This window comes from Giraffa tippelskirchi, chromosome 10, assembly GCF_054371585.1.
Source record: "Giraffa tippelskirchi isolate mGirTip1 chromosome 10, T2T-mGirTip1v1.2.pri, whole genome shotgun sequence".
NCBI classification, from domain to species: domain Eukaryota; kingdom Metazoa; phylum Chordata; class Mammalia; order Artiodactyla; family Giraffidae; genus Giraffa; species Giraffa tippelskirchi.
In genome coordinates, this window is record NC_137284.1 from 94543277 (window position 1) to 94563314 (window position 20038).

Consider the following 20038-nt stretch of genomic DNA (forward strand, 5'->3'; position numbering starts at 1 on the left):
TACCTACACGCAAGTTTCTGAAAACCAGGAGTCATGCTTTCTACTTTTTTACATATTCCATGGAATCAAAATCACAGAATACTAAATTTAGCGAAAGAAATTCTGTTTCAGTCTGAACACTGCTGCATATTGGCTATATGAATTTCAGCAAGTAACTTTCAGAACCTAAGTTTTTACTCACCCATAAAATGATGAGATGTGTAACTTCTAAATACAATTATTGAATTAGAATACTTGAAATTTTTCATACGTTAAAGTCCCAGATAAATTTGAAAAAAAAATTTTTTTTATTATGAATACGAAGTGAGGTAGCAAAAATGAGATTCTTAAAACTTCCTGTCAAAAGACTGTACTCAACAAATCGGGGAAATGAAGTGCATGATGCTGCATCTCGTAACCGTTTAACACGGTACATAGCACTATTCTACGGCTTCCCAGGTGGCACCAGTGGTAAAGGACCCATCTGCCATTGTAGGAGATATAAGAGATGCAGGTTTGATCCCTGCATCAGAAAGATCCCCTGGAGGAAGAAATGGCAACTCACACCAGTATTCTTGCCTGGAGAATCCCATGGACAGAAGAGCCTGGCGGACCACAGCGCATTGGGTCACAAAGGGTAAGACACGATTGAAGTAACTTAGCACACACACGCATCGAACACTATGCTAAGGTGAAAAATTCCTACAACAAACCAGAGGAAATCTACAGATTACCTTCAAAAGACCAGATCAGAATGACAGTTTCTCAACAACTAAACTGGAAGCCAGAACAGAACTGAATTATATACGACACAGATGGAAAGGAGGGAGGAAGGAAGGAAACAGAAAAATAACTTAAAAGGGACCAAAAGATTTGAAAAGACGTTTCTCCAGAGAAGATACAGTGACCAACAGGCACAATTAAAAGATGCTCAGTATCACTAGTCACTTGGAAAATTTGTATCAAAACAACGAGATACTACTTCATAACTCCTGGGATGGCTATATTAAAAAGAAAAGAAGTATTGGCAGGAAAGGAAAAAATTGAAACCCTCATACATAGCTGATAGGAATGCAAAATGGTACACCTTCCTTGAAAAACACTTTGGCACTCCCAAAATGTTCTTTTTTCTAGCTGTATTGAGATATAATTGACATATAAGGCACAGTGGTAGAGAATCTGCCTGCCAATGCAGGAGATGCAAGAGACACAGGTTCAATCCCTGGGTTGGGAGGATCCCCTGAAGAAGGAAATGGCAACCTGCATAGTACTCTTGCCTGGAAAATTCCATGGACAGACGAGCCTAGCAGGCTACAGACCATAGGGCTACAAACAGTCAGACATGACTCAGCAAATGAGCACACACACTGTTTAGGTATATGTATATGATTTGATACATTAAAATATTAAACATAGAGTTACTATATGACCTAGCATATCTCAGATACGTACTCAGTTTTTTAAAAAATGTACATACAAAAACTTATACACAAATGTTCCTAAGAGTTCTTACTCATAATAGCCAATAAGAGGAAACAACCCAAATATCAACTGATAGGTAAGTAAAATAAATGGATAAACAAAAATGTGGCATATCCATACAATGGATTATTATTTGGTCACAAGAAGGAAAGAAGTATTGACACATGCTATAACATGGATGTGGGAAAACCACTAGACCATTCAGGTATGACCTAAATCAAATTCCTTACGATTATACAGGGGAAGTGACAAATAGATTCAAGGGATTAGATCTGATAGAGTGACTGAAGAACTATGGATGGAGGTTGGTGACATTGTACAGGAGTCAGTGATCAAGACCAGCCCCAAAAAAGAAATGCAAAATGGCAAAATGGTTGTCTGAGGAGGCCTTACAAATAGCTGAGAAAAGAAAAGAAGCGAAAGGCAAAGGAGAAAGGAAAGATTTATCCATTTGAATGCAGAGTTCCAAAGAACAGCAAGGAGAGATAAGAATGCCTTCCTCAATGATCAATGCAAAGAAATAGAGGAAAACAACAGAATGGGAAAGACTAGAGATCTCTTCAAGAAAATCAGAGATACCAAGGGAACATTTCATGCAAAGATGGGCACAATAAAGGACAGTAATGGTATGGACCTAACAGAAGCAGAAGATAGTAAGAAGAGGTGGTAACAATACACAGAAGAACTATACAAAAAGATCTTCATGACCCACATAACCACGATGGTGTGATCACTCACCTAGAGCCAGACATCCTTAAATGTGAAGTCAAGTGGGCCTTAGGAAGCATCATTACAAACCAAGCTAGTGGAGGTGATGGAATTCCACTTGAGCTATTTCAAATTCTAAAAGATGATGCTGTGAAAGTGCTGCACTCAATATGCCAGCAAATTTGAAAAATTCAGCAGTGGCCACAGGACTGGAAAAGGTCAGTTTTCACTCCAGTCCCATAGAAAGGCAATGCCAAAGAATGTTCAAATTACCGCAGAACTGCACTCATTTCACATGCTAGCCAAGTAATGCTCAAAATTCTCCAAGCCAGGCTTCAACAGTACGTGAACCGTGAACTTCCAGATGCTCAAGCTGGATTTAGAAAAGGCAGAGGAACCAGAGATCAAATTGCCAACATCTGTCAGATCATCAAAAAAGCAAGAGAGGTCCAGAAAAACATTTACTTCTGCTTTATTGACTATACCAAAGCCTTTGACTGTGTGGCACAACAAACTGTGGAAAATTCTTAGAGAGATGGGAATACCCGACCACCTGACCTGCCTCTTGAGAAACCTGTATGCAGGTCAAGAAGCAAGAGTTAGAACTGGACATGGAACAACAGACTGGTTCCAAATAGGAAAAGGAGTACGTCAAGGCTGTAGATTGTCACCCTGCTTATTTAACTTCTATGCAGAGTACATCATGAGAAACGATGGGCTGGAAGAAGCACAAGCTGGACTCAAGATTGCCGGGAGAAATATCAATAACCTCAGATATGCAGATGACACCACCCTTATGGCAGAAAGTGAAGAAGAACTAAAGAGCCTCTTGATGAAAGTGAAAGAGGAGAGTGAAAGAGTTGGCTTAAAGCTCAACATTCAGAAAACTAAGATCATGGCATCCGGTTCCATCACTTCATGGCAAATAGATGGGGAAACAGTGGAAACAGTTGCTGATTTTATTTTTTTGGGCTCCAAAATCCCTGCAGATGGTGATTGCAGCCATGAAATTAAAAGACGCTTACCCGTTGGAAGGAAAGTTATGACCAACCTAGACAGCATACTAAAAAGCAGAGACATTACTTTGCCAACAAATGTCCATCTAGTCAAGGCTATGGTTTTTCCAGTAGTCATGTATGGATGTGAGCGTTGGACTACAAAGAAAGCTGAGCACCGAAGAACTGATGCTTTTGAACTGTGGTGTTGGAGAAGACTCTTGAGAGTCCCTTGGACTGCAAGGAGATCCAACCAGTCCATCTTAAAGGAAATCAGTCCTGGGTGTTCATTGGAAGGACTGATGTTGAAGCTGAAACTCCAATATTTTGGCCACCTGATGCAAAGAGCTGACTGATTTGAAAAGACCCTGATATTGGGAAAGATTGAGGGCAGGAGGAGAAGGTGACGACACAGGATGAGATGGTTAAATGGCATCACCGACTAAATGGACTGAGTTTGGGTAAATTCCGGGAGCTGGTGATGGACTGGGAGGCCTGGCATGCTGCAGTTCATGGGGTCACAAAGATTCGGAAAGGACTGAGTGACTGAACTGAACTGAAACTCTCCCTAGGCTAAAGACACTCTGAACTTGCAGTAACAAAGATTTAAAACCAATCCTCAAAAAGATCAAACTAATTCCAAGTAACTTAACTATAAACAAGAATAAAGTCCAGAACTACATCAGGAAATTTTTAAAACCCAGCACCCCTGAACACAAAACACATCTTTCCACTATGAAATAAAAAAATACCCAGCATGCAAAGAAGCATAAAAAACATAAAAGAGCATAAAAACAAAACCCATAACAAGAAGAAAGGTCAAGTGACAAAAACTGACCCAAAAATAGCAAAGATTAAAATACTGAAGTACGAATTCCCGGATGGTACAGTGGATAAGAATCCATCTGTCAGTGAAGGTGACACAGGTTCAATCCCTGGTCCAGAAAGCTTCCACATGCCATGGAGTTACTAAGCCTGAGCATCATAACTACTGAACCTGCATGCTCCAACTTCTGTAGCCCATCCACCTATAGCCTGTGCTCCACAACAAAAGAAGCCACTGCAATGAGAAGCCCATACACCGAGACAAAGAGTATTCTTCACTCACGGCAACTAAAGAAAGCCTACGTGCAGCAACAAAAACCCAGCACAACCAAAAAAATTAATTTTTTAAAATACTGAAATATCAAAAAAAAAATCACTGAAATATCTATTATATGCAAAAGTCTTTGACTGTGTGGACCACAACCAACTGTGGAAAATTCTTAAAGAGATGGAAATACCAGACTACCTTACTTACTTCCTCTGAGAAACCTGTATGCAGGTCAAGAAGAAACACAACCGGACATGGAACAATGGACTGGTTCAAAACTGGGAAAGAAGTATGTCAAGGCTGATATTGTCACCCTGCTTATTTCATTTCTATGCAGAGTACATCATGCGAAATGCTGGGCTGGATGAATCACAAACTGAAATCAAAATTACTAGGAAAAATATCAACAACCTCAGATTTGCAGATGATATCACTTTAATAGCAGAAAGCAAAGAGGAACTAAAGAGCCTCCTGATGAGGGTGAAAGAGGAAAGTTCAAAGATGGCTTAAAACTCAACATTCAAAAAACTAAGATCACAGCATCCAGGCCCATCACTTCATGGCAAATAGATGGGGGGGGAAACAGTGGAAACAGTGACTGGGCTCCAAAACCATTGCAGATGGTAACAGAAGCCATGAAATGAAAAAACGCTTGCTCCCCTTGAAAGAAAAGCATGACAAACCTATCCAGTGTATTAGAAGGCAGAGGCATCACTTTGCCGACAAAGATCTGTATAGCCAAAGCTATGGTTTTCCACTAGCTGTATGGATGTGAAAGTTGCACCATAAAGAAGGCTGAGTGCTGAAGAATTGATGCTTTCAAACTGTGGTACTGGAGAAGACTTGAGAGTCCCTTGGACTGCAAGGAGATAAAACAAGTCAATCCTAAAGAAAATCAACCCTGAATATTCATTGGAAGGACTGATGCTGAAGCTGAAGCTCCAATACTTTGGCTACATGATGCAAAGAGCCAACTCATTGGAAAAGACCTTGATGCTGGGAAAGACTGAGGGCAAGAGGAGAAGGGGACGATTGAGGATGAGACGGTTGGGTGGCATCACTGATTCGATGGATGTGAGTTCTTGAGTAAACTCCGGGAGATAGTGAAGAACAGAGAAGCCTGGCATGCTGCAGTCCACAGATTTAAAAGAATCAACAGGACTTAGTGACTGAACAGCAACCATCTATTCTAAAAGTTATATGACTAGGTTATTTACATTTGACCATAGAAAACTGTAAGGATAAAAGTTAGGTTTCTTCCTGTTCTCTATCAAGAGAAATAATTTTGAACTCTATATAAAGTTAGTAAAATGATTATACACTATAAGAGTGAAAATAATTCACTTGAATAGTAGTTTCTATTTTTATTTTTTAAACTGAACATCTTCTTTTAAAGCACTTGAATATTTTCTCTTTTTCTTTCATATTCTCTTACTTCCTCAGAATTCATTCTCTTGAAACTTACCCCCTTATAAAGACAAAATGAACTAAAATTACAAAGAAATGACAAATGAGGACCTACCTGAAGTCTTGCTAGTTGAGCAGTACGGGCTACTATTTTATTGTATGGCTCAACAATTTTTGCTTTCATCCTAAAGGAAAAACAAAAAGAGGAGAGATAAAATCATCCTCAAAATATCAATGGATAAAAATCTTTCCATTTCACTTATTTACAAAATGAACAACAGTACCTATCAACAGCTCCTTGTAAAGCCCCAATTCTTGTCTGCATCATCTGAAGGACACCTGGGAAAACATAATAGCTTACATTACTTTACAAATTTACAAGGGTTTCAAGTTGGGTAAAAAGTTAAAAGGAAAAAATTGAAGAAATTTTCCATTTTTTTCTGCTATCATCATAATCGAACCACATCTTTTACCTAGACTATTCAAAAACCTCTAACTAGTCTTCCGCTACTCCAAATCTTACTTCACTAAAGAAGTTTTACAAGGAATAGGGCGCACACATGCTAAGTTGCTTCAGTTGTGTCCAGCTCTTTACAATCCTATGGACTGTAGCCCACAGGGCTCTTCTGAACATGGGATTTCTCCAGGCAAGAATACTGGAGTGGGTTGCCATGCCCTCCTCCAGGGGATTTTCCCGACCCAGTGATGGAATCCAAGTCTCTGTGTCTCGTGCATTGGCAGACAGGTTCTTTACCACTAGCGCCACCACAAGGAATAGGGAGTGACTGCTTAATAGTTACAAGGTTTCCATTTGGAGTGATGAAAAAAATCTGGAACTGGAGAGTGATGCTTATTAACGGCACTGAATTAGCAGTAATATGATTAAAGGGGTAAATTCCATGTTAATGTGTGAAAAGTGAAAATGAAAGTCGCTCAGTCATGTTAAGACTCTGTGACCCAACGGACTGTGGCCTGCCAGGCTCCTCTGTTTATGGGGATCCTCCAGGCAAGAACACTGGATTGGTATCCATTTCCTTCTGACCAGGGGATCTTCCCAATCCAGGGATCAAACCCAGGTCTCCCGCACTGCAGGCAGATTCTTTACCAGCTGAGCCACCAAGGAAGCCCAAGAATACTGGATTGGGTAGTCTATCCCTTCTCCAGGAGATCTTCCTGACCCAGGAATTGAATGGTGGTCTCCTGCATTGCAGGCAGATTCTTTACAAGCTGAGCTACCAGGGAAACCAGTTGTTAATGTGCACTGTACTATAATCACAAAAAAAAAAGCCTGAGTGATCTTTAGAAGTGTAAATTATATCTTAGCACTCATTTGCTAAAATCTATCCACAGTCTCCCCTTCATTCCTAGGTTAAAACTAAAGTCCACAGCTTGTTCTCCAAGGCCCTGAAGAATTTGGGTGACATACTCGGCTCCCGGTATACTCTCTTTAACTACCAATGAGAGATAAATAATATATACAGAGAGCAAGTATATTATTGCCTTTATTCTCTATTTACATAACATGATGAAGAACCATTTATAAAATTGTAGAACTATTTTCAGGAAGACAGATCTTAAATTTGACTATTTATATGCCTAAAAATGGGTCTTCCAGTGTTACAGATCTAATTATTTTGAACTCCATTCTTTTTTTTTTTTTGTACTCCATTCTTTAAAACTCAGTTTCTATATTCAACTGACATAGCTGTAGTTTTGAAACACAGCATTCTATAAATAAATTTAAGTATAGAATGTTGTCACCTATTAGATGAGGTAATTTTAAGATTAATTAACATTCCTATCAGCATACAAATATGTTTTAATTTGGCTCAGTTCAATAGAATCCTTTCTGGACCCAGAGATTACGCTTTTCTGCTGGCTTTATGGTTCACTGATCTGAAATCTTCAAGAATGTACTGGCCTTCCGTGTTATCATCACTTCCTCACATCTTCTTCTCTCCACAACCCAGTCGTGAGCGCTTTCACACATATTCCACTAAAACACACCTTGTCAAGATCACCAGAAATCTCCAAGGTGCCAATTTCTATTATCAGTTCTGTCCTGATCCTGTTCAAACTCTCAAAAATTCATTTCATGTTGAACCACTCCCTCCCTGAAACATGTTCTCTAGCCTTGGGTTCCTTCCGATCACAATAGTTGCTCCTGCTCCTTCTCCATTAGATCTCTATGTGCTGGAGTGCTCCCAGCGGGGATCCTCAGTCATTTTCTCTTCTCCATACAGAGTCTCTTAGTATTTAAAACATGAGGACCGAATGAAATCTCCATCTATCCAATAAAACACTGATGTGAGACATACACATATGTACCTGTACCCACATTTTCTTTATATCTGCCTAACTATACACACACATACACACACACAACTTAGCAGCAGCAGCAGCCAGTGGTTAATGTGGAGCTCTATACCAAAGTCACTGGTGTAAAGCCTTTGACCAAGGTCACAAATGTGGAGCCTTGTACCAAGGTCATCTCCGGAACTGACCAAGCCCCACAGCAATTGTTGCCATGAGCCTCCACCCGTCTAAACCAGCCAGTTCCAGTTCCCTGACCCCATGTTAGACTTAAAAAAAAAAATACCCACCCTGTGCTGTGCCCAGTGGGTGCTGTGCTCAAAGAGCACACCCTTTGCGAACCACCCTATAGCACCCTAAACAATCACCTAATGCCACCCAGCAAGAACTTGGTCTTGAGGCTATAAAATTGGCTACTAGCACACAAAAGCCATCGGCTCACCCTTGAGCTGGCCTGCAGTTCTAAGTGTCTCTCGCTGTAATAAACTCTATTCTCTCATTCTGCCTCATGTCTGAAAATTATCTTCCAATCCATGCACAGACCGTGACAACTAGAATTCAGCACTTCCACTGCCGTAGCCCAGGGTTCAATCCCTAGTTGGAGAACTAAGATCGCACAAACTGCATGATGCAGCCAATTAAAAAAAATAGAAAGAACTAAGCATATATACGAAAACCACAGTAAGAAGTATTTTTGTTGTGATGATTTATCTACACATATTTACACTCAAAATCAACATACTACCATGACATCCCTATAGGTTTTATAAAGGAAAAAAATCATTTATCATTTGTTTACAAAAATTACCATTTAAAACAAGGTATTGTTTCTTGCTTCCAGAAACTTATAAAATACTATGAGATTAAAAAAATTAACTTCCAATAGTAAGTCAGTACCTGCTGCTGCTGCTAAGTCGCTTCAGTCGTGTCCGACTCTGTGCGACCCCATAGACGGCAGCCCATCAGGCTCCGCCGTCCCTGGGATTCTCCAGGCAAGAATACTGGAGTGGATTGCCATTTCCTTCTCCAGTGCATAAAAGGGAAAAGGGAAAGTGAAGTCACTCAGTCGTGTCTGACTCTTAGCGACCCCATGGACTGTAGCCTACCAGGCTCCTCCGTCCATGGGATTTTCCAGGCAAGAGTACTGGAGTGGGTGCCATTGCCTTCTCCGTACCTAGAGCCTCTTAATTTTTCCATAGTCTAGTATCTATCCTAAATATTCAAGTAACAAACTATTATTTTTAAAATACTATGTTCTTCATCAGGATGCATTAGAAACAGTGTACATGCTGAGAATAATACCTTTGAGTGAGTGTAAGAAATACTGGGGAAGCATTAAAGAATACTGCCTCACAAAAGGCAATATCCTTCTTCCTCAAGAATTCAACCAACAAAGGGAAAAATCATTTAGCTTTCTTTTGATGTGTAGTGATTAATAACGTAATCACAACACGAGTGATGATGGAAAACAGTATTAGCATTGCATATTTATGAGATGTAGTTTAACAGAATGAAAAATTCATAAAATAAGTAGTCAAACAAAAATAGAAGAATTTATAATAAAAATCCAATGCATCATTCTACTATACTTTCATTTTTGAAAAGCATTTCAAAGAAGTCAAACATAATGAAAGAATTGAAGCATATTTCCACTACTTTGGTGGAGCTGACTTTGTTTGGGGTTTGCGGGGAGCGAGGGAGGGGCGGCCAGTGGTTTCAGCCTGGCAATGTGACTTGCTGAATCTTAGTTCCCTGACCAGGGATTGAACCTGCACCCTCAACAGTGAAACTGCAGAGTCCTAACCTCTAACCACTGGAATTCTCTGCTTGTTTTCATTAACTCAGTTATAAAAGCACTAAATATGTGCTAGGAATTGTTCTAAGCCTTTTGTTAACTCAAATTAGCACCATATTAGTACATATTAACACTCCTTTATGGACAAAACAGGCACAGAAAGTAACTTGTCCAGACTCACACATCTAGTAGGAGGCTAAACAATGATTTAAATCCAGAGAATTTAGCTCAAAGGTCAGAGAACCTGCTTGCCAACTCAGGAGACGTATGAGACGGGTTCAATCGCTGGGTCAGGAAGATCCCCTGGAGGAGGGCATGGCAACCCTGTCTAGTATTCTTGCCTGGAGAATCCTATGGACAGAGCAGCCTTACAGGCTACAGTCCACAGGGTCACAAAAAGTCGGACACACATGCTAATAAAACCGCAAAGTTTTACTAAAGTTTTGTTGGAATACAGCCACACACATTCATTTACATATTACTTGGTTGGTTTCACTCTGTAACAGCAGAGTTTAATAGTTGTAACAGAGACAATATGGTCTGCAAAGTCTCAAATTATTTACTTTCTGATCCTTCACAAGAAAAGTTACCAAGCCCTAGGCTAGCTCTATATAAAGTATAACAGTTAATGGAAACATACTTTCCAAGGACTCAATTCCAGTTGCTTGTGCCAATAAATCTTCATGTCTTGCAACAACCTAAAAATCAAGAATGAATAATCAGCATTGCAGGTATTAGGTATTTTAATTTGTAACCACAATGTAGAACTGAAGGTCTCTCTCTATATGGAAAGGGGAAAAATGCTAATACAAAAGAAAAAAATACAAGTAAAAAAGGTGTGCTTGAGATGTCTGATTGGCAGGAACATAAACATGCTTACAGCTTGACATGGTGCCAAAGAAGTCTTTTCATTAGCCCCATGTTTTCCTAGTAGGATGTGCAAAAGGAAGATGTGCCAAAACTGAACAACAAAAACCTGCTAATTCTCGCCACACTAATTAATACATGTTTTCCTTTTAAAGAGTGTTTTCAAACAGCAGGTTCTTTTAGTTCTTGAACTTCATCAGCATCATCACAACCACATTCTAATTTGCAAAGATAAAGCAGAATCAGCACCTCCCTGAACATCTCTCTGTTTCCAGCTTCCCCATGTCACAGCAAATCCTCTTTCCTATGGAAGACTGATATTTTTAAGAATATTAGGGCAGTGTGAAATGTTATGTCAAAAAAAAAAAGTTAGGAATTAAAGGCTACATGCAAGAGAATCCTAGAAACATCAAGAAATCAAGCAAATCTTTAGAATAATCCAGGAATCCTTTATTACAATGAATAAGAAGTTTCGTGTCTAATCTGTAAACTGAAGCTCCTCATCAGCAAAGATTTATTCACTGGAACCCTAAATCCTCCACTCTGTCCAGTGCCACTCTGTCCAGTGTCCACTGTCATTCTAGCAATTTCCTCTATCACATAACTGTTACTTTTGGTCTCCTATGTCTCTTATCTGGAAGACTTCTCAATTTTCCCCAGTCCACTGACATGGTGATTAATGCATCCATCCTAATACAACGATTTTCTTCTAATTCTCTATTCTTTGTCCCTTGTGATGCTGCGGAAAGTTTGAAAAACCTGAAACTACACTGTTATAGTCTCCCCTGCAATCAACTGGATGAATTTCCAAGAGATTTAGAAGACAGAAGAGGAAAGCTATTTTCCCATTACTGTTTATCCTGGGACCTGAGGCTTTAGAGACAGCTGAGACAGCCCTATTGACCATTCCAGAGTTCAGTTACCAGAGTTCAAGCACCCAGAAGCTGAACTTCAGCAGGGACACGGGAGTTAACAGCAGGTGCTTGAAGGCCTCTGGGCTGCATCCATGGTAGATCCTTCCACCCTGTCTATTAGCTGTCCATCCAATCCTCTGTATTAAGTATCTTCCTGCTTTAAATACCTAGAGTGGTTTCTGTTTCCTGTACTAAAGTCCTGACTGATAGATATCTCTGTACATCTTTTGTAATTTAACTCATCTCACTGATATTTTAAATTATTTTGATTATATTTTATTTATGAGTTTGGTCAGCATTATCCCAATTTTGCTTCTGCAGAAAAACAATTACAGCAGGTTCCGATCTCATATCAGGACTAAGATTTTTCTCAATCCCACATCCAAAACTACTGTTAAGTATAACTTGCCCTCTCTGGGAGATGTTAGTGTTTACTGATTCCTTCAGAGAAGTTACTACATGCAGAGGATAAGGAAAATGCCAACCACAAAAAGGCAGAAAGAATTTCAGGTGGCTTTGCAAAAAGCTACCCCGAGAAATATAGGCAGAATTAAAAGCATTTCCCCCTGTCCCCATAAACAATGTGTACTACTCTATCTAAAACAGGCATCACTTGCCTGTCATTATTTCTGTCTGTATCTGCCACTGGTCTGTGAATGCTTAGAGAGCCAGGAAATATGTTCATTTTTCTAGTCCCATTGACTACAGCAAGCCAGACTATAAAAACTGACTATAAATGTCTCCCAATAAATAAATGATCTCTAACTATATAATCAGAATTTTACAGTTAAATTGACCTTAGAAGTCATCCCAGTCCTAAACAAGTAGCTCTTTTAATTAATAAAGCAAGACACAAAAAAGTTTAAGGGAATATGTCTCATGTTATACCAGATCTAGGTTTCCTGGTAAATAGTTCATTTATTCATGCAACTGTTCATTAATTTAAATGTTTAAGTGCCTACTCAGAAAAAAAAAGCCAAGACTCAAAGGTATTATACAATATGAAAGGTAACAGCATAACTGAGACTCGGACCTATCTCCTAACTCCCCTTTTGGTCCTATCCACCACAAATTTATCAACTACCTGCAATTTCATCAAATGTTACATTTTGTGCTCATGAAGTATGAACTCCTGATGGGAACAGTTTTCCTTATTCACACTATTCTGCATCTAAAATTCCCTTTTCTATTATCTTTATCGAATGTTAGTCACTCAGCTGCGTCTGACTCTTTGCAACACCAAGAAATGACTGGCTAGTCAGGCTCCTCTATCCATTGAATTTTCCAGGCAAAAACACTGGAGTGGGCTGCATTTCTTTCTCCAGGGGATCCTCCTGACCCAGGGATCGAACCTGGGTCTCCTGCATTGCAGGTGGATTCTTTACCATCTGAGCCACCAGGAAAGCCCTAACACATCCTATTTTTTGCCAACTTATATTCCCTCCATATCAGATGAGATGATGAAAACAAAGTATGAATAAAAGGTTTTGGAGAGATGGGATATCCATTTTTCAACTGACAAAAAGTAGCTTCCATAAGACTTTTAAAAAACGTATTTGGAGGGACTTTCCTGGTGGTCCAGGGGTTAAGACTCCATGTTTCCAAGGCAGGACACGTGAGTTCAATCCATGGTTGGGGAACTAAGATCCCACATGCTGTGTGGTGCAGCCAAAAATTAAAAAATATATATATACTTGGAAAAATATACATTTGTTCATATAAATCTGCATTTAGATTAAATAATAAAAGGATTATAAAATGATATATAATCACTCTTGGATAAATTGTATGATCCAGAAGATTGGAATTACCTGTAAGTGTAGTTCTTTATCCAACTGACTGATTCCTTGGGCAAGTTTTGCTAGTTGTTCAGCAATTACAGCTTGATGAATAGATTGAGAAGTATAAGTCTTTACATCAAAGTCTTCATTTAAAAAATCACTATAACACTCTGGGGAAAATATAAGAAAAATTATTAATCACATTGCACCAAACCACAGATGGAACAACAGACTGGTCTAAAATTGGGAAAGGAATTCATCAAGGTTGTATATTGTCACCCTGCTTACTTAACATATGCAGAGTACACCATGCAAAATGTAGGGCTGGATGAATCACAAGTTGAATCAAGACTACTGGGAGAAATATCAACAACCTCAGATATGCAGATGATGCCACTCTAATGGTAGAAAGCGAAGAGGAACTAAAGAGCTTCTTGATAAGAATGAAGGAAAAGAGTGAAAAAGCTGGCCTAAAACTCAACATTCAACCAAAGATCATGATATCTAGTCCCATCACTTCATGGCAAATGGATGGAGAAAAAAAAGAAACAGTGGCAGATTTTATTTTCTAGGGGTCCAAAATCACTACAGATGGTGACTGCAGCCATGAAATTAAAAGATGCTTGCTTCTTGGAAGAAAAGCTATGACAAACCTATACAGTGTATTAAAAAGCAGAGACACAACTTTGCTGACAAAGGTCCACACAGTCAAAGCTATGGTTTTTCCAGAAGTCATGTACAAAAATAAGAGTTAGACCATAAAGAAGGTTGCGTGCCAAAGAACTGATGCTTGCAAACTATGATGCTGGAGAAGACTCTTGAGAGTCCCTTGGACAGCAAAGAGATCAGACCAGTCAATCCTAAAGGAAATCAACCCTGAATATTCATTGGAAGGACTGATGCTGAAGCTCCAATATTTTGGCTACCTGACAGAAAGAGTCCATTCATTGGAAAAGACCCTGATACTAGGAAAGATTGAGGACAGGAGAAAAGGACAGAGGATGAGATGGTTGGATGGCCTCATTGACTCGATGGACATGAGTTTGAGCAAACTCTGGGAGACAGTGAAGGACCAGGAAATCTGGTGTGCTGCAGTTCACGAGGTCACAAAGAGTGAGACACGACTTAGCAACTGAAAAACAACAAAACCACAGAAATTAAACGACAGAACAATTGTAACCACAGTTAACATACTTTGAGATCTTTCTATACACCAAAAACTAACAAAAAACCTCTCTGTTGTAAAGAAGGAGGAAGAGGTGGCGGCAATAGCAAAAGAGTGGCAATATTTACTAAGAATATTCCTACACATCACATACTGACCTAAGCACTTTATACATACTAACTCATTCAATATGCACACAGACCTGTCGGAACTCATACTAACTTATTCTATATGCACACAACCCTTTTGGAAATATCATTCTCCCCATTTCACGGGTAAAGAGACGGGCAGAGACAAGGCATGAAACTTTTACCATCCCATTGTTTGAACCCAAGGCAGTCTAGTTCCAGAGCCCACCTCTGGACCACTATGTATATTCCTAAAAGCTAGTTCTTAAGGAGCACCAAAGAATCGATGCCTTCAAATTGTGATGCTGGAAAAGACTCTTGAGAATCCCTTGGACAGCAAGGAGATCAAATCAGTCAATCCTAAAGGAAATCAACCCTGACTATTCATTGGAAGGACTGATGCTGAAGCTCCAATACTCTGACCACCTTATGGGAAGAGCCAATTCACTGGAAGACGCTGATACTAGGAAAGATTGAGGGCAGGAGGAGAAGAGGGCAGCAGAGGATATGATTGGAGAGCACCACTGACTCAAAGAACATGAGTTTGAGCAAACTGTGAAACACTGAAAGACAGGGAAGCCTGGCATACTGCAGTCCATGGGGTCTCAAAGAGTTGGACATGATTAGCAAACAACAAAAAAGCTAGTTTTATCAGTAAGTTAAAAGAAAATGTTGAGAAAAGATTGAAAAAAAATACTAGCAACAGTTTTTAACACAAGAAAATAATGTTAGTAACAATAAGAAAATTGACTGTATCTGAAAATTATGGTCTCCAGTATCTCCAGATCGATGCACAAATACTGTTACAATAAAGTGAATCTGAAATTTTAAAAGAAGTAGGCACATACAAACTTACAGGTATTACTGAAATTTTGGATTTATGAGTGAAATAAGTAAAAGGAAGCAGAAACCATGTTGAATGTAGGCCCTTAAGAGAAAGAAAAAAGGAGTGAATATAGCTGTTAAGATAACTGTCTGTACAGAATCCACAAATGTGTGAAAGGAAAATGGAATTATGAATTAAAAATAGATATAGATATACAGAAGTGAAGTCAATGTAGGTATAAATGATTATCTCTAGCCATATGGTACATATAGGTAAGACTGCCTTGACAAGAGATTATAAAACAAGCTATAATATAGAGTACTTTTACAAAAACTTCAATTGTCTATATTCACTATAACATATGCTCCTCACTATAACATATGCTCCTCAAGGGCAAAGTCTTTGTTTTCTGTACTACCACACCATAGAGCCTGAACAACGGCTGACACACAGCCAGTGTTCAATACTAGCTGAATGAATTAATCTATATATCAGCTACAAGTATCATTCTGCTAAAAGCTGATATTCATTCTTGACTACTCTCGAAGTGGAGTGAAAGAAGCAAACTGCTATTTTGGCTTTAATCCTGAGAACCCTATTTCCCTAGAGTTTGCCAAGCAATTCTCAGAATCAGGATCCTGCCAGGCAGACAAGTGGAGAAGGCTATTACAAAAGCGAAGGTTTAGAGGCAGGAAATACAATGGTATATTCTGAGGAATAAGGATACTACTGACTTCAGTCTGTCTAGATCACAATGGATATTGACAGTAAGGGTAAAGAATGGCAGGATTTGAGGTTCCAAAGGAAGGCTGAGGTGCAGTTTGAAAAGAGGCTGGTAAAACAAGCAAAATGTTCAGACTATACCCCGTTTGTTTTACAGCCAAGAAAGAGTGCTGTGAGCCTTGTGTTGTAGAACAGTTTCTGGCAGCAGGATGGAGGATGACTGAAAAGGGATTAGCCACACAGTGGTGTACTGGACTGGCTCAGACTGACTCCTGAGAGCCAACTGTTAAACTTTCAGGAATTGTGTGAGCCAGTTGACATCTCATGTAGGTATCTTCAAACTGACCATGCTAAGGGTATTTATACCATGAAAATTGGCATATAATACAAAAGCAGGGATTTTGCTATTTTCAGAAAGCTGGTTTACCAGCATTCTCACTGAATAGAGCCACAGGAGCCAGTAGGGTGCTATGTTAACAGCCCAAGTGACAGGATGGAGACCAAACATAGTGGCACTAAGAATGTCAAGGAAGTGACAAATGTGACAAATACTGAGACACTACAATGTACAGGACTTAGACACAAGCTGAAAATGGGTGATTCGGTAGACCAAGAATTAAAAGATGATTTCCAAGTTTCTTGATTAACGGACATGTAATCTTTGTATAAAGATGAACATGAATGTACCCCTGCCTCCACAGAACTCATAACCTATAGGAGGACAAACACACACCTAACTTACCATATACAATTAATGATAACAGAGACTATTAGAGCAAAGGGTTAGAAGAGAGGGGTTAAAAAAATTGATTTCACTTTTTCATGTGCAGAATCTATACTATTTGTTCATACATGGGCCTTTTTAATAACTTTTTATTTTGTATTGGGGTATAGCCGATTAACAACGTTGTGAGTTTCAGGTGAACAGCAAAGGGACTGAGCCACACATATATATGTATCCAGTCTCCCCCAACCTCCCTTCCCATCCAGGCTGCCACATAACATTGAACAGAGTTCCATATGCTATACAATAAGTCCTTGTTGGTTACCCATTTTAAATATAGCAGTGTGTATCACATGCAGATTTTTTATATGTAGAATTAGTAGTGCTTGTTCACTATCAAGATAGAAATGTCCAGTAGACAGTGGTTCTATAGCTCAGAAGAGAGGTAAGGACCATGTATGTGTATATTTGTGTACAAAGATATTAATAGTCAAACAATGAAAAAAAGACCAGATGATTTAGGAAGCCACTTTAGAATGCACAAAAAAATGGGGACAACAATTCAGAAGCAGGGAAACACCAAAATTTGGGGGTAAATATAAAAGAATGAAAGCAAAGAAATTAAATGTTCAGAGAGAAATAAAAACAGGAAAGAATAACCAAAACCAAAATGGACAGTTTAAAGAAAGTAAGTGGCCAGTAGTGTCAAAGATATTATAAAAATCAAATACAATGAAGGCTGAATACTAATCACTGGGTTTGGAATGGGAGGATAGAATATCCCTAATGCTTCTCTTTTATAGTTTTCTCATTCTTACAGATGTCACATCAGAAACATCTCACAAAACTTCAAACTGTGCCTCTACTCACCAGCCCTATCAATCCTATCCTCCATCACTGGCAGATCCCTGACACAGTGAATAACTCTTATTGATGGGAATATTTACTTCCTTAGGAATGTTGTGAGGGGAAGAGTGGAGTGAATCACTGAATTGGGACACAACGAAGACAACAAGCATCTAAAGAAAGCAGAAAAAGAGCACTTAAAGAATAAGGAAATTTAAAAACAAAACAAACAAACCAACAAAAACCATGCAACTCACAAGCCACATGAGGACAAGTATTTCAAAAATCAAAACCTTTCATAAGATCAAGTAAGATAAGGGCCAAAACAGTGTCCATTTGATTTATCCACGAGGCAAAGCGATCTCAACGGCACAGAATGAGAGTCACTGGTCCTTGAGGAGGCAGGAAAAAAATCCAGAACACCAAGAGGAGGGATTGTCTTTAGGAGGCAGTACACTTCTTTTGTAATTAAAAATACCATGAAAAAGAAGAAAGAATGGCGACAGGTTCAGGCTAGTTCACAGACTTAAAGGCAAGAAATGGAGGAAGCTCGTATCAGATTCTCTTTTAGGGAACTTGAAAACCATTTGTTGAGCTCAAAGGGAGTGGCTTGAATAAAGTAAAGAAGATTTAAATAATTACTGTTGAAGATGAGAAAGAGAACTAAACAGGAAAACACAGAAAGCAGAACTGAGGATTATGTACCCTCCAAAAACTGATTACAATTTCTGGAGTGAAACCTACTGAAATCAATACCCATGTGTGGCAGTACTACTTCTGTGCACTTCACCTGGAGAAGTTCTATTTATACTTCAAAACTAACTCCAACTAGTCTTTTTTGACATTCCCTAACCACCATCAGTTATCATCCACTTTTGTACTCATGTTTTACTTCATATATAATTCTACTGCTACCATTACAATGCTGCATTACAGTGTCTAACTTCATAACTTCATAGGACTATTTCCCCTACCAAAATCGTAAGTTACTTAAGAGTGGAAATTGTATGTGTATCAGTAGTCAAGACTTCGTAAAACTGAATTTAAACCAAGATACAAAGATGCATTAGCCAGAGATCTTAGAGAACACGATCTAGTTCAGAAAATGACATCGTTAGTAAATCTTGGCTATGTAAATTATATGTAAATTATAATATGACTATGTAAATTATAATCAGAAGGCAAGAAACTAAGGGCCATAATAAAACATACAACAAAGAAAATAAACAGCAATTTAGAACTTTATTTCATTCATTTATAATCTATTTTGTTCTACAAATGTGTGCATATGCTTCTCAGTGTGATGTTCAGTTTTTAAAAACACTCTGCACCTACCATAGGTAACTCTGCAGAATATAAAAAGGGATTTTACAATGCAGTAGAAAAGACTAAGTACACAAATTATTTTTATACAAGGTAGATCGTGACGTCGATTTGGGAAGGAAATTAAGAACAGATGAGAAGGGTCTTTAGAAATTTGAACTTTATTATGAAAGAAAACAGATTTGGAGTATGTTAACGTCACTAATACAATTACGTGCGCTTCTCAAATGTAGTATGTCTAACTTTTCTTATTCCTAGCAATTTGTCCAAAACTATAAATAAACGTGACTGCTATATTCAATACATATGGTTAATCCCAGCTTGAATGAATGCTCCGAACCTTTCCCCACGTATGGTTGTGGATAAACCACTAGTAACAAACAAGCGAGCTTGTAAACGGGGTCACCTGTGCAGTCCAAGAATTTGTCAAAGGGGCGGATGTTTCCAAATCTACATAAAAAGAGCCCCCCTTCATTAAGCGCTTGTCATCTGTCCTAGTTCTTACACTTTTCATGGCATTAAACGCTTCACCCTTAGGTCAAGAACTGCGGCAGCAATAGGTCACCGAGTGCCCCAGGAGCGTGGTAGAGCTGAAATGAGGAGCCTGCAGAAACCAGGTGTCCCCAGGGCAACCGGAAAGAAACGGGTCAGCAAGTCCCTGGGGAAACACGCTGGCAATGCCAGCACCCAGATGCCAGTGGGCCGGGCGGAGGGGAGTGGTCACGTCGAGAACGGAAAACTTTCTGCAAAGAGACAGGTTGAATCCACCACCCAGGCCCAGGTGCGGAGCAGACAGCTCACAAGCCCCAAGGCCCGACTACAGCCCGGCCCCCCTTACCGTCCTGCAGGAGCTCTCGGACAGTTGCTGCAGCCGCTCCGGAGCCCGGAGCCCCACGGCCAGCCATAGAGACGCCGCCGTCGCCACCTTCCATGTTGGCTGGTGCGAGAGTGATGCCGTCAGCGGCGGCG

General features: G+C 39.3%; 1 protein-coding gene across 9 annotated transcripts in view; it reads right to left on the reverse strand.

Moving 5' to 3' along the window:
• COG5 (component of oligomeric golgi complex 5) overlaps window positions 1–20038 on the reverse strand; it is a 283074-nt gene that overhangs the window by 248944 nt on the left and 14092 nt on the right. For 7 of the 9 annotated variants that reach the window (XM_081535942.1, XM_081535938.1, XM_081535936.1 and 4 more), the window contains exons 1-5: window positions 19908–20013; window positions 13365–13504; window positions 10413–10470; window positions 5949–6003; window positions 5780–5849 (exon numbers count right to left, since the gene is read on the reverse strand). In XM_081535942.1, coding sequence (XP_081392068.1) covers window positions 5780–5849; window positions 5949–6003; window positions 10413–10470; window positions 13365–13504; window positions 19908–20001 — 417 coding nt within the window. In that variant the 5' untranslated portion in view covers window positions 20002–20013. Of the gene's footprint in view, window positions 1–5779; window positions 5850–5948; window positions 6004–10412; window positions 10471–13364; window positions 13505–19907; window positions 20014–20038 lie in introns of those variants that run through there. The other 2 variants (XM_081535940.1, XM_081535943.1) reach the window with 2 other exon arrangements.